Raw genomic sequence first — 15,355 nt, 5'->3', positions numbered from 1 at the left:
TGTATTTGTATTTAATTGAAACTAGTAGGATTTAGTTAATTAACGTCTCTTCGTCCACTGTGAGGCAAAGCAATTTATTAATTTGAAAAGATGCCTCCTGACCCCATACTTTACTTTTTACTGCATTAACTTCTTTGCTTCTAGAACAGATTCATAAGCATAACATTTTTGTCTCACCCTATATATATATATATATATATATATATATATATATATATATATATATATAGGGTGGGGCAAAAATTAAGGACCATTATATATATATACATATATTTATAATGGTCAATACTGATGGATGTCTTTTTTTCTTTACTATGTAAAAGTGACGTGTTGCCGGTTGGTCTCCGTCACCACAGTGGCTGCTCAAATACGGGCTGTTTAGACTTGGTATAAACCTGCAGTCAAAAGTTATTCTATCCACGCAAAGTCAGTAGTTGCTCTTTAGTCAATGGCGCACCAAAGAGGGCGGCAATAGAAAAATAAGGAAGCTCGGTAAAAACACATCAATAAAACGATTCGGTAGTTCTTTTTCTATCGTGTTTCTCTTTATAGCAGTCTAGCAAAGCCACACAAGCTTGCAATACCACTAAAAGCGCTTTTTTCTCTCAATCGTCGTTTCTTCTAAAAGTCCAACGAGAAACGGCCACGCAAGGCGGACGGGAACCAATTCAATCGACACGACGACCTGTCGTTTGTCCTTTCTGCCCCCTAACCTAAATGCCCAAAACCGCCACTCCTATTAGTAAAGAAGCAAAAAAGTCAGCTTTATAGGTTATGTAGAGCACTAATAAAGTCGGTTCGATTCCGGGTATCGAAAGAGTTTTCGCAGAAAGTTCAGCTACGAGCTGGGGTTAATTCTATTTCTACTTACGCTTACGTACTACCTAGGTAGAGTTGAAAGGTTAGCAGATAAGCCTTGTTGTAGAATATACTCGCTATAGCTGAGGGTGGTGCCTTTATTCTTAAGAAAAGTGATAGCAAAAGAACATAGGTTTTGTGATGTCTACGATTTGGTAGAGCTAGATTTACTGGATAGATTCATATTGCCCTGTTCCTTCCGTACCGGAACACTGGTTGAAGGCAGAAAGTCGTTGTTTTCCGACCTATACTCTTGCACAACCGTTACCCTTAGTTCAATACAAAATCAAATCGCGCTATTGGCTCTAATTAACATAGAAGCTATAGATGTTTGTTGTGAACAATGGTATCAACTTGTATATCTTGCATTTGTAGCTTAACTTAGCTCTAGTCGCTTGTCTCACTATCATTCTATAAATGTGGTTGAACTTAATCACTTACCAGATGCGCCAATACCTTGTAACTTGTTTTTCTTTCCCTTTCAACAACAGAGTTTCGTACGTTGGTCCCATAATGAAATTACATTGTACAAGCAACGCACATATATATATATATACATATATATGCGTATCCGGTGGCAAGCGCCAGGCAACATGGCTTTTGGCCTCAACGCAATCATCGAATAAAAGGGTCCTAGCGGCTTGTCTATCTAACTGCTAAACGCGGCATGTGCAAAAGGCTGGACGGTGCGAACTAAGTCCTTCCGGGTTACAGGCTTATTATAACATATGGCTACGGTCGGCACCGAGGCGAATACGATATTGGGCTTCACTAGCAGAAAAGAACGTGTAGATTCTTTCTTGCTTTTTCTTTTCCAAAGCTACCTAATAAGCAGCTTTGCGAGCGCGAAAAACAGGTGGTGTTATTTTGGCTTCTTAGTATCCCGTATTCTTTAGCAGATAAGACCCTACATCTGTGCCCCCTGTGTGTGGTTCGCGCGCGGACCATAGTCTCCTTCGATACTTTTACGACCCTATAATAAATAAGAAAACACTCTCAAAATTTACTTAACTTCTGACGCAGGGCTGTGGAGAACGAATCGCCTTAGGCGGGTTTACACTGCGTTCATCTCGGCCTAATTTCATGGAAATTATACGAATCAACTGGTCAACTGAAAAAATTACCTGAGACTCCTTTAGGATGCACAGTTAATACTTGTTATAGAAATTAAGCGTAACGTCGACGTTCATTTTTGCCGAGTGACTGACTTTTTGTCAGTAAGGTTGTGAGGCTTCCGTTATACATAAAGAGCCTTAATATCGCTTATTTACTACAGAGCAAAACTGTAGTTAACGTTCAATACCAATTGGTGCTTTACGGGCATCACTGGCGCGTTTCCATTGTATTAAGGGTTATTGTAGCAAAGCACAAGAACGGCCATATTCTGCCCATAGCACGTAATATTATTTTATAGTAGATTGGGTCAGGATTAGGTGGAGGGTTAGATCAGACGGCTAAACGTAGTTATATATGAAACGAAATCAAAAGGACTTCCACCATGACTATAAACATAAAACATAGGCCACTTCAACTCAACACAGTAACGCCACATAATCTTAATTTAAGCAACCTTAATTCATCTTTGTGTTCCATCTGCATATCAGGGGTTGTATTGTACATATCATCTTTTGCTTTTAAGCGTTTCCACAAAAGCTGTCCAGACGTACCAGTAAAATACGGACTGGTAGCCCCTTCACGCCAGACTAGCTAGTTAACCTTTTGATTTTTCAGAAAGATAGAAAAGTAAAAAAAAATTTAAAAAAAAAGCATACGTACTTCGTCGGCGCCCTTCGTCTGCATATGCATAACGTAGGATCTAAATGGGATGATTTACTTTCCTAGGCTATCAACATCGACAGCGTGGAGGCGGAATCCATCACCGGGGGCGCGGCAATAAGGTTGGCGGAGGTTTTATGAAAGAGTCGCCGGCAAACAGTCCAAAAATGAACACCGTACCTCTTGCTAATCCGCCACCGCCCCTGGTCTCTAAAATATCCCCACACTTCGACAATACCACACCGCCACAGGTTCGTAATCTGTTTATATCGAGGTAAATATGTATTGGGTATTGCAGTTGCACTTTGAAGAAGAATATCAAATCAAGCATTATTACTACAATTTCCCTTGAATACATCTAACTTCACTAATAAAAGCTCTTTCCTTCGGCGTAATACTGTCTGTTACATTTGCGGTCGGCCCAAGTTCATCCAATCTAAAATAAAAGTCATGCCAAAAGAACGTGTCGCAATCCTTATGGTGTCACATCGGGTACCAGACGATTGTTTATCGTGAGTCTAGGATCATCCGAACCCTGTTTTGTCGATCCGCGACATAAGCGTCATCTAAGAGATTATTCAAAGGAAATTTCCTGTCGTCATATTTCTAACCCTTGAAACTGTCTACGTAACAGTAAAAACAAAGCCAGTTGTCCTTATGGTGTTTCTATAATCCAATTCAAGCAATCAAATTAGAAAATTGTTAACACATCCAGGTAACCGCTGCTCAAGGAAAGGCTGTCTTCTTACCTTGCAACGTCAGACATCTAGGAGATCGGACCGTAAGTTCTATCTGCAAGTTAACAGCAGTTACGTTCACTCCGATATTTACCTTGATTAGACGTAACACGTTCTTTTATATATGTGCCCTGTGGCGATATGCTGCGAGCTCAAAACTCTGGCGTCTACTCAGTCGATAATGAATTCGAGGTAATAGAAATGTTTAACGGTTCGATAGTGCGTGAAATCAATTAATATTATAATGTTTATAGAGGATATTTTTTTTTAGCGAAAGCTCGACGATAAGTGACCAAAACTTATCCTTAATTAAGGCAAGCGTACTCAGAAGCTCTTGTTCTTTTGCTAATAATCCCAGTCAAGCGACAATGTACTCCCCTACGGCTACCCTGCACTTCTTGAGTTCGATCCAGATAGATTAAGGCTTTTTAAAATGGTGAATCAGAGCCTTTTCTTTCGAATTTCAGTTCTGTGAATAGAGAGCCGGAGTAAAAAAAACTCTGTCATACTAAGAGTGCTTTAATATTTCTATCAGGTTTTATGGGTTGCTGTTGATTGAATCTCTTAGAGACCTTTTTGAACATCTTTGTACTGTTTTTTCATTTTCTTGATACTAGATCTTCCTATAATCTGTTTTTATATAAAAATTGCAAGACTTTAGTTGTCCAATTTTAGCCGCTATGGTGACAGTCCTCCGCAAAAGAAATCTCAAGATATTTTTAAAATATATAATATATTTTACTTAGTGATCATAATAACGATGATATTTTTTTGTTGTTTTTCGTCGAAACAACTTGATTTCCAGTAAATAAATCTGTATATAACTAGATTTTCGAATTTTAATATGGCCCTCAGGTCTCTTGGATCCGCCGTACAGTCGAAGGTGGCTTGAACGTGCTGACGGTTGGCCGCTTTGCATACACAATGGATCAACGTTTTCAGGTGATACACTTCGACAATTCGGAATCATGGGCGCTACACATCAAGTACGCATCCCTTGACGACAGCGGCGTCTACGAATGCCAAGTCAGCACCACGCCCAAAATAAGCCGCTTTGTTCGGTTGGATGTAGTCGGTACGTGTCGATATGCAGGAGGGTACACAAATGCACGTACATACAAAAAATATATCACATGATTTCTGCTTGGTCTAACAATTGCGACTATTTTCTCCTACGACCTCTATCTTTGGGCGGACACAGCATGTCCTAGGATGTCACCAGGTCAGAGTGAATCTTACTCACCAATGTGACTGTCGGCGATTTGGACAAAAAGACACCACTCGCTTGTCTAACGCTTGTCGTACGAATGAGATGAATTAGTTTCTGCTTTCCTATTTGTTCTTGTTTTCGTTTACAATTTCTATACGTTAAAAGCTAGCTGTCAGGACGTTTTCTTTCAGTTGCACTTTGCCAATCCCACCCTCTTGGTCGCCTTGGTTCTGGTCGATTAAACAGAACGACTGATAATGACACTTAACCAGCATTATCTACCAATTTTGTCTACGAGCTATTTGTCCTATCTATTGACACCTTAAGCTTAACCTTAAGCTGTAAGTTAACCTTCTGCTGCTTTCGGGCTTTGCACAGATTCATATTTAGATAATCGTTTAAGAGTACGCAACCCCACAACCAACCGTTGCTGTTTCTACACCATATTGTTGCAGAGAGTCGTGCGTCGATTATAGGAGGGCCCTCGTTATACGTGAACGGCGGTTCAGTTTTAAGGCTTGTGTGCTTCGTTGATGGAATTGCTGCAGCCCCCACGTCAACTTCAACCTCGTCATCTTCGTCGCCATCAACTTCATCGCCGACGAGCTCACCGACTTCGGGAAACACTGAGTTCGTGTTCTGGTTCCGCAACGGCAAGCTGTTGAACTACGATCAGGACCTAAGGCATCGAGTAAGCCTTTCAATTCCGCCGCCAAACACAGGCCTAGCAGAATCTCTTAGACCGGCATCACCGATCAGACATGCCTACGAGCGGATCCTTGCAAATGGTCAAAACTATAACAGCAAAAAGAACCACCTCAACAATAACAGTAACGAAAATAACGCTGGCAATAGACCGGTCGAAAAGGAACAGCCGCAACGGCGCCTGGAGAGTCGCCTGGAGATTTCGTCAGTGAGAGTTGCTGACTCGGGTAATTATTCTTGTCAGCCATCGAATTCGGCGCCAGATGTCATACAAGTTTTCGTCATTGCAAGTGAGTAGCCAGTGGTACAAATTAAAACAACCATTGCTTCCGCTATTCTATCTCGTAGTCCTGTCACCTATACTCTCGCTATCCTATGCCCTTAAATCTATTTACACATGTCTATCTATAAGCCCGTCCTTTGATTTCACAGAGCGAAGCAGTTGGTCCTCTTAGCCGTAGCGTAGCTCATGTGTAGACTAACTTTTGCAAACTATTATTTTGTATCTCAAATGCTAGCTTAGGCTGACGCACAGTTCGATATAGTACAATAAAAACTATATGCAATCCAATGTAGTGGCCTGTGCCCCTAAAGGCGACACTTTAATTATTCAGCCATTCGGTATGCGGACCAATTCGAACAGCAGTCGAAGAAATTCTTTACCTTCGTGTCGCTACCGCTAATGGCCTGGGCAGAGCAGTTATAGTATTTATATCTATATATTAACAAGGCAGTACTATGTTCGACGTTCGCCCGGCCTCTCGGCCGACTCTTGCTCATAGACGTCTTATAAGACGTTAGGGTTGCTTCGTTAGCAAACAGCAAGCGAACAGATAACGGGGAAGTTGATCTTTCTCAAACAACTGCTGAGAGATACGTAGGTAATTTTCATAACCTCGGGCACGATCCTAATGAACAGGAGAAGGAATTGGATAGGACCAAAGTTTTCGATAGCAGCTAGAACGTAACGACTGTCAGGGACAATGTATTAACGATACGATTTTCTTCTACGTAGCCGTTGCCCCCATCCGATGTTGCTCTGTCTCGATGAGGAGGTGACTAGGTATGATAGCGATGAATAGATAAAAAATAGATAAAATGAGCATGCTGTTGTCAGCATTCACCGAATCAGTGAAGAAGAGGCCATGCTGGTTACGAAGGACATGTGAGGTAGTTACAATCTGAGACCAAACGCAGAAATGTTAATGAAATTCATGTTTATAGTAAACTAATACAATAGTTGTGGTCGTTGCTACTAGAGACCCCTGCGGCTTAAAAATTTATCGTGTTCCTTAAGATATACTTAATATTTAGTAACGAAACAGTTTGCGGGCTAACTTTGCCGCTGTTAGTGAATTGTTTTCACCTAAAAAATCAAATAATTTTTTGTCTATATGAAGTTTTACTGTTTGGGAAGTATCTTTAAGTTCTCTCTGTGTTCTTGTTAAACTATTCTGATAGGGTGTTTTTACGGATTTGAAGTTGCTGTATTCAATATTCGCCATGTTGGCTATGGTGTGGTACTTATTTTCGACCGATTGATAAGAAGGTTGATTTTTCTGTTCTACAGCTGGCGTCTGAATTACAGAGCAGTTACTCAGCTTAGATAAGCAGATTAAAATCAGCATAAGTCTCCCTTATTCAATACAGTGAACGTAAGCGATTATCTTGCAACTGTCGTCACAAATACATTCATCCTAGTGGATCACAGACGGGTGCTTAGCCAACTACGGATATAATATTCGGAGCCCCATCGTTTAAACTAAGCACGCGCTTTCCATTGATGTTGTTGTTGATTTCGTTTTAATTCGTCAAATGTACGTTCAATAAAGATGAACCGCCAGCGGCGATGCAGGACAGTGTTGTCGCAGGAACATTGGGCGTGAGGTCACCTGCAGCCGTCGTGCGCTCGCGAGAACTTCTGTTGTCGATGCTTCTTTTACCCCTTTACCTTTTGCGGTGACTTAGAGATGCCCGCCTGCACTGCCTCAATTTAAGCAGTTCTCGCAAACGACAAGGGATCACAAATGCCGGTGAAGCGACAACAATACTGACAACGAGAAGGGTCCAAGCGAATCCACAACAAGCACAAGGTCGACTTGCAGAGTTGGCCACAGCTGCAGCGACTGTCGTTCAACAGGAACAGGTTAACATTTGTGGAAGCAAAGCATCGGAAAGGACAGAGTTGTGACGCAAAACGTCATGTGCGCCGTCGTCGTGCTAAAGCTGCCATCTTCAACTTCGGTTGCGTGCAGTGACACGGATTATAAGGATGGAGGTAAGAGAAACCTTCCCTCTTTTAAAGTATATGTTTCTGGTTTGTGAAAGGAACAAGTAAACAGCATAGCCATGTTTCTCCTCAAACAGCGTGTGATTATTTAAAGAAGAAGCGGATAACGGCACCTAATTACTATCTCGAGAAAGTAATGGTTGGCGAGTTTCATCGAAGCAGATTCTCAGAAGTACTTACTTACTTTCAGTGAAATCGTAGTATTAAATAAGTATGCCATCAATCTGATCAGGCCATTCATAGGTCCCGCACAAATTTTTCTCTTGTTTTGTTGTTTGACGGAAACGGCAACCTCTTATCAACAGTTTATCTGTTCTCCCGTACCGTCATGGTGCTTGGTGCCGTCATCTCACTGCCAATGTTCTTACCTTTAGCGATTTACACCATTGTAGTCTTCTAGGGACTAGCCAACCTTGTTCGCGAACGAGAAACTTCAAAGCGAGCGAAAAAAGCCATACATCTAAAAGAGCATTTATGTAAGTGCAAAATAATGTCATGTTATTATATCATGAAAATAACGGTTTACTCAAAATGCTGAAATCTAACGAAGAGTCGCGGAAAGCCAAGCTAATATGTGTAATGATAGGGATCGCTAGCACCCCGAATCTAGAAACCCAGAATAGGCGTGAAACTTTCACCACCTGGGGGCGCTGTTTAGCTTCGCAATTCGATACCTATTGCTTTCCATTTTCCCCGTTCGTCATAGGATATAGTGAATACTGATCAGCTCGACCCGGACATGCCTGATCGAATGCGACCGGTGACATTAGGGGACTGTGGGCAAGAAAACACCGATGAGGTGTTTTCTTCATTCTATCCTGCTTCTCTGCCTGAACATACCGTGAGCTGGCCGAACAGCTTATTTACCCGAGAAGCATTTACAGATTGGGCTCGGTCACTTGTCGACTTCGGATCCAACCCAAATGTTTTGGGCGGGACACCGATGCTGTTTGCGAAAGTGATATGACATCAGGCTGTGGTACAACCTTAGAGGGCTAAAGTTAGCAAGGGTTTCGAGTAATCAGAGTTATTGACAACCGGCCTTGAATACAAACCAGTAAGGGGTAGCATCGGGCTGATGCGTAGTAGCAGAGCTAAATATAAAGCATAATAGATTATACAATATGTACAGGTAGGTAAATTCTATTGATAACTTATGAATTGCCGGGTGTTAGAGATGTGGTGGTCGGTGATCATCTGGGCGATGGTCAGCGCGTATGTAAGTTGCCATCAATACATGCTATACGGTAAATTGGCATGACACAGAATCATTCAAGCTAGCACCGAAGTTTTTCATATTAGACTCAAAACAACATGTATCCGTTTAAATAAAGCACAGGATCTATAATCTATATCAGCTCTTGTTGAGTGCAAGTAGTTATGAAATTGAAAAGTGTGATAAAAGACCAGTGTTGCCTGACAATATCTGTTATCTCATTTAGGCGGAATCATCGATACCTCCAAGCCTAAACTTATCGCCAGTTACGTGCCAAGCAGTGAAAAGCACAAAAACGTCGTGAGTGGCTCTCAAACACTCTCCTGGAAGTTGGAAGGTTCCAATGCTATGCATTACCGGTCGCATTGTGAAGTCTCTTCGGTTATTAAGTGGACACCATACGGCGGTCATATTTGCTGTTTAAAATCAAGCGGCGATGTTTTTCAACCTGTAGCTCTTATAGGTTACATCCTGATGATGAGTGTACTGGCAAGAATATGAAAAAAAAAAAAAAAAAATAGCTAAAGGAGCCTCGTTCAGCCTGAAAATTTTTTGCGTCAAATTCGAGGTATTTCGATTTCCTTCAGGCATTTAAAAAAAAATCAAGAGTCACAATTACTTGTTACTGTTTGGTCAAGTAAAATTAATTTTAACACTGTCTTTTTTTTTAACCAAGCACTCGAATCTAAGCCTTGCGATCTATCTACGTACTATTATTGAGTTACATCGTTTGCATTATATATATGTACATACATCTATATACATATATATATATATTTTTTTTTTGTTGAAATGTTTGCCTCGTCATAGTTAGAAATGGTGTACTATCAACTACCAAGAGCATTAAACGCGTTTCACATAGAGAGGCTTGAGTAGAATGAAATATTGTGGACTAACTACTATTACGGTAGTAAAATCACTGTCTTTGCCTGTATATATACTTGACCTCGAAGACGCAAGTTATTTTTCCACTATAGAGAGAATGTGATCGAATGGATTACAACAAGGCCAGCTCATGCTGAAGAACTGGGCGTGAAGAGTACCTAGAAGCTACTGAAGAGCGGACGGCGTCCTAGTGTGTTATTTGTTTGATGAACTAAATGCTCAGAGATAGCACAAAGGCTAAACTATTAGAAGCTCGGATATAGACTTTAATCCAAATCGAAGTCATCTCAACACAACGAACCAATTAAGAGTAATGCATTGCCAATGGTCTCTGACTTCATATCAGCAAAATTCTCTATCAAAATCGCCTAAGCAATCATTTGAGGGCTTCATCACGAGGATGCTGTTCCATGGCAAATGCCACTGCAAAACAAGTGTCTGTAGCTTGTACTCCGTATCTGGCTTTTGTGTTGGCATTGCTTCTGCCCTAGGGCATGGACGAGTCACCGGAGTGGTAGCAGCAGCAACAGCTCAGACGTTGAAGTATAACCGATATCTTCCAAGCTCATATACGTCTGATCAATCCAGGATCTCTAGCATTGTTGTGTATAGCGAAGACAAGGTTACTTCCACAGCAAGATAATTCTATAGATGTGGAGGATCTAATAGGATTTTTCCAGTACTATGTACGTTACTTGCCATAATGTTAAATAGGTTTGTACAATTGTAGGTAGAGTTTTGCTTCACTGGATTCACTTTCAAAGCGTTCATGTAATTGTGTTTTCTTTGCTTTTGTTTTTGTTTTCCCGATTTCAGATATTTAGCCCTCGCGTATTCGGCCTTGTTCACGGTCTGCGTTGTTAGCGAAAGCTGTTTCTGAGATCAAACCATGCAAGGCTGTTGCTTTTATAAAGCTGTTGGCAAACAAATGGCTAGCTTCTCTCTGTTTAACTAAGCGATGGAGACGTGTATCGTGCCAATGAGTTACAAGCAAGCGGCGTATTTAGCAGGCGGGCATCTTCTCAAGCACGGTTTTTTACCATTTGTGCACATCTTGTAAATACGGTATAGAATAGAATAGAACGGTGAGATGATGGGCACCAATGCAGGGCCGTTGGGCAACGTGTAATAGTTACAGCCAGAGGAGGACACCAGCTATGGACAAAGAAGAACTAAAGTGCACTTACTTTGTTAAAGGCAAGATGCGATCATTCCGAAGATCTTACTTCGGTTAAGTAACAGGACTACAGTCTAAACGATATACTATTCGGTAATAAAATTACTGCTACCTCATAATCTAGAATATTATTCTAGGTTCTCGACTCAGAGCTCAAAAAAAAACTATCTCCTTATTCCGGCATCACTTCGATGCGCGCTGCCATAATTAGCGTCAATTCACGTTGCAAAGTAGGTCCACTTCCTTATAATACATGCATTGTTACTGTTTGTAGTAATCACAGCGAATTAAGATCTAGAATATCAATTTTTTGTTGGTTTTAATAACTTCTATGGACAGCTAACGTGTAGAAAGAAAGTTGTTCGCAGTACTCAGGCCGCTGCCGGACACACCAGGTAAATTATAACAAAAGGTCCGCTCGGCGATTTGAGCGCTCAGCTTATGCGTTCGGCGGTCACAATGTATCAGACGAGTTATATCAATTACGGAGTCCTTCACCTAGTAAATAATAGATCATGATAGAAAGTAGGACGTCGTTACGCCATAAGGACGTACATGACGCCAAGTCAGGACGAGGCTAGAGATCTCGGAGGCGCATAGTGTGTGCATTGGAACTTGTTCGATTTGAATCGATGTTTCAAGCGCTTGTTTGGAGAATATAGTGATGTTGCTAGAACCTATACGCTAAAACAGATACTCACACTTAAAGGACAAAAAAATAGAACACTTTTCCGGAAGCCAGCATTTTCAACTGACTAAAGCCTCTTAACAAACAAAGGGTGCTTATTTAATTTATTTGACCTTGTACAAGTAAACTAGTAGACCAACCTATGCCCGAATCAAGTTCACTCAAATAAATTCCCACATCAGAATCTATCACCCGCTTCAGGACCGTGTATGTCACAGTAGCAATTTATCTAGAAGGCAAAGCGGTACTAGCCAAAACATTAATAGATATGTCCTATACTGTGCATACGATAGAAAATAATTTACGCAATTACTGTTTCATACCTTCGCAACGAAATTGGCAAATGATATGTTTTTCAAGCCAAAAAGAGATACTTTCATTCTCTCGATGTCGAGCTTACTTTATTTGGCGAGCAAAGCGAGATGTGTCCCTCGTGCGGCAAACTGGCATTTATTTAGATAGACATCTGCTCGAGTTTATCATCTTGGGTAATAGACTACGTTGGTAGTGAACGCTGCGCCGAACGTGGACGTAACGAACCGGCTCGTTCGGGACGCTTGCCGAAGGTCTAGAACAGCGTACCAAGCATCCCCCACGGCTTTGTGCACTAAAGTGGCACATCTAACATGAACTTAATTTTACTTACTTTACCAAAGTATCAGAACTTCAAATGAATTGTTCAATCGTTTGCACTATAGAGTTACGTAATACTAGCTCGAACGGCTGAAGACAGTCCAACTATTAATCGATGGCAGCTGTGATAATTTGGGCATGATTGATTCATGCACGTTTACTGGATTGGGCCCGATAGCTATTAATGTTGACTTGAAATTCGGAGGGGTTTTCGTGTGCTTGAGCGACAACGCTGTGTCGTTCGGCTTCTTGGAGTTGTTTGTAGAGAGGTTCGATAATAATTATCTGCAGACGACGTCCATCGGACCTTGCTATATAATGTCTGCTTTCATATGTACGGGCACGACGCACGTCCGTTGGCCCCATTAGTTTCCTTATATTTCTGTTTTCCGTCAGAAGATATTTGTGATCGTGTACGATTCTATACGAGTAGTCCTAACGAGTAGATTGTTTCATTGAGTTTTCAATTGTCAGCACAATGATTCTATGAAACATTTCTAATTTAGATAATATCAAATTTATTTAATGTTAGCTTTTCGTACTGTCAATGCTAATTAGAGCATTTGGAAATGTTCATCAAATACGAACGGAACATTTGGATAAAGCGGGTCGTTCTTTATTATGTAACACTTCCGCTTATCATAATACATCGAAATTATATGTTTTCCTGCCATCTTAGAATAGGAAAGGCTCTCTCATTCGATTCGACCTTGCTAGTGATATAGGATGAATCACATGTTTCATTTTAGTCACTACGAAATTAACTCTCTATTACTTATGACGGCATAGTGGGGGGCAAATATATAGACTAAGATGCGTGCCTACGGAATCAATTAGGGTTACTACCTTCCGGTCGTTAACTCGCTGTGGCAAATACAACGTTAGCCTTCGTATATAAACGAGAGAGTTGTGCGTGAGTTGGCGGCAGTTGACTGATGGTGAACTTGAAAAAAAAAAGCAGAAAACTTCCAGACGAACTTGTTGTGTGTAAAACAGACGGGCAAAAAAACAGGTCGACGCTGTAGGAGACTCATATTTACCGGAACCGCGTGACTGATGTCAATTAAAAGGGACACCAAAACGAAAGACAAATGCAGAAAATTAGCAAAAATATTAACTAGTATAGTACATTAATCAAATCTTGGCGAGTGCCATAGATTAGCATGGGACGTCGCGCTATGCGTCAAAACAGCAACAGTTTAGGCCCTATGTAGCGGTGACGGCAAGTGCGGACAGACGGGCAGAACACGTTGATCCTAATAAAACTGTGAATCTGTTAATTCCATTCATACATATACACACACACACCCTATTATACATAAGGGTAACGTGAAACGCAAAATAAGTAACGACACAAAGAGCAGCTATGTGCGTTAATGATGATAGAGAAAAATAATAAACATCACCATATAGCCTCATATATATTAGGAGACTAGTTTATTGTCCCTTAGGTGAAATAAGGTTTACGATTCAAAAAACGACCACCTAAATACGAGTCTCTCGGTGTTATCCAACGTTTAAACGGACGCCTTTTCATGCAAAAGAAATTGACTTGACAAGAACAACGAATCAAGAGAGTGCCCAGCACTCATGTATGATAAGTATGTATACATTTTGTAATATTCAATACATCATAGAATAACGCGGCCTATGAAGATAGACATGTTCTCTGAAATTATTGTATCTTCCATAGGATCTCTTAGCAACACTGAGACAAATGCAGCAAGGTGTCGCTCTCATAATGCAAAATAGCTCTCTCATCGATATTGTAACTTTATAAAAAACGAAAAATATTATCCAAAAAAAAAAACATACCGATCTGAATCACTTAGAAGATGGCTGATCATTCACCAACGAATGATAGGAAAAGCTGAAAGGATGATGTATTCTGTGAAATGTACTTGTACCAAGTGCGTCTGGGGGACGGCGACATTTGGCCAATAATACATTTTTTTTTTTTTTTTCCTGAAAAAAAGACACCCACAATGATGGTTCAATAAAGTCGAAGACAGCCGTAAAGTAGACTCGTTTTTCATTAATTTCGCAAAGATTAGTTTGGTCTATAAAAGATATTCAAGTAACTTGCGTATGCATCTAATGTGTCGAGCTATTTAGCGGGTCGAAAGATTTGAACAACTGGAAAACGACGCACCGAGATGTATAATTTTCTATGACTATAAGCTGTGTAAGTGACGTCAGACAATCATCAGTTTAAAGGTCGTAAAAATCAACGCCCATCGATGTGGGCTTAGTTTTTCGGATGTAAAATGCTGATAGAATCCATCGAATTTGCAAAGGCCATAAACGAAAAACCTTTAGTGGAACATTTTTTCTTACCGAATCCAAGGTTCATGTTAATACCACGAGGAAGGCGATTACACCACAACATTTCAAACAACCGTACGAGTTGCCTTTGAGCGAAATAAAGCATAGGCAATGTGCTCCCTGTTTGGGACTTCTTGAAGCGTGCGTTACGATGATAATGTAAAAACAAAAAAAAAATGTAGAAAGATGGCTTCTTTAAAAATTAAGCCCTGTACATATAAAACATATGTGGCAGTTTCTATATAACAACTTTCATGACTCCTATGAAAAAAAGCAAAAAGCCGCCCAAGAGCCGTTTATCGCTATAGATGAAGAGCCTGCATGATCACAGCAAATAGCTCTTTCGTTTGATTTGTGCCAATTTTTTGTGTTCAGCCTTTCAATCTGACTGGATCAAGAACAGACCCTTGTTTTACTGAAGATTTTTTTGTCGATCTTTCACCTACTAACATTGTGAACCGATGTAAATATTGCCAAAATATATCTGCTAGCTTTACGTTTATTAAAAAGCTGCTCGAGCTTTTGACTACCGGACATTTATAGGAATGTGCTAGCATAACGCATGACCTAGGCTGACTTTGTCTGTCGAACCGGTAACGTCTATATAGCATATGGCCATGCTATTCTATAATATTAAAGGTATTAGGGGTGAGGCGGGTAGTATAGTGAGGTAAGAGAGCTTAGTCTTAATAATAAATAGCGCTAAAATAAGACGACCAGTGACGCGTTTCTAGCTTTTCGGAATCGGCTTTGATTCCAAAGCATGACAAAGAGACACCTAAAAGTAGGTAAACAGACTTTCCGCTAAAATCGTCTATATCGGTTAGTGATAACTGATAGTGATAAGCTGATAAC

General features: G+C 40.6%; 1 protein-coding gene across 5 annotated transcripts in view; it reads left to right on the top strand.

Annotated features, from left to right (window-relative positions):
- Nucleotides 1–14,199, top strand: part of LOC111253830 (uncharacterized) — a 48,740-nt gene extending 34,541 nt beyond the window's left edge. For 3 of the 5 annotated variants that reach the window (XR_015316426.1, XR_015316423.1, XR_015316425.1), the window contains 6 exons: nt 2,701–2,885; nt 3,350–3,415; nt 4,227–4,446; nt 5,037–5,576; nt 7,119–7,564; nt 10,494–14,199. Coding sequence is in view for 1 of the 5 variants with exons in the window: in XM_086974104.1 (XP_086830230.1) it covers nt 2,701–2,885; nt 3,350–3,415; nt 4,227–4,446; nt 5,037–5,576; nt 10,494–10,501 (1,019 nt within the window). In the remaining 4 variants the exon portion in view is untranslated. The other 2 variants (XR_015316424.1, XM_086974104.1) reach the window with 2 other exon arrangements.
- Nucleotides 14,200–15,355: the final 1,156 nt, after the last annotated feature.

The sequence above is a fragment of the Varroa destructor genome, unplaced genomic scaffold, assembly GCF_002443255.2.
Source record: "Varroa destructor unplaced genomic scaffold, Vdes_3.0 BEIS01000007.1, whole genome shotgun sequence".
Lineage (NCBI taxonomy): Eukaryota > Metazoa > Arthropoda > Arachnida > Mesostigmata > Varroidae > Varroa > Varroa destructor.
This window is presented reverse-complemented; position numbering and strand designations above follow the sequence as displayed.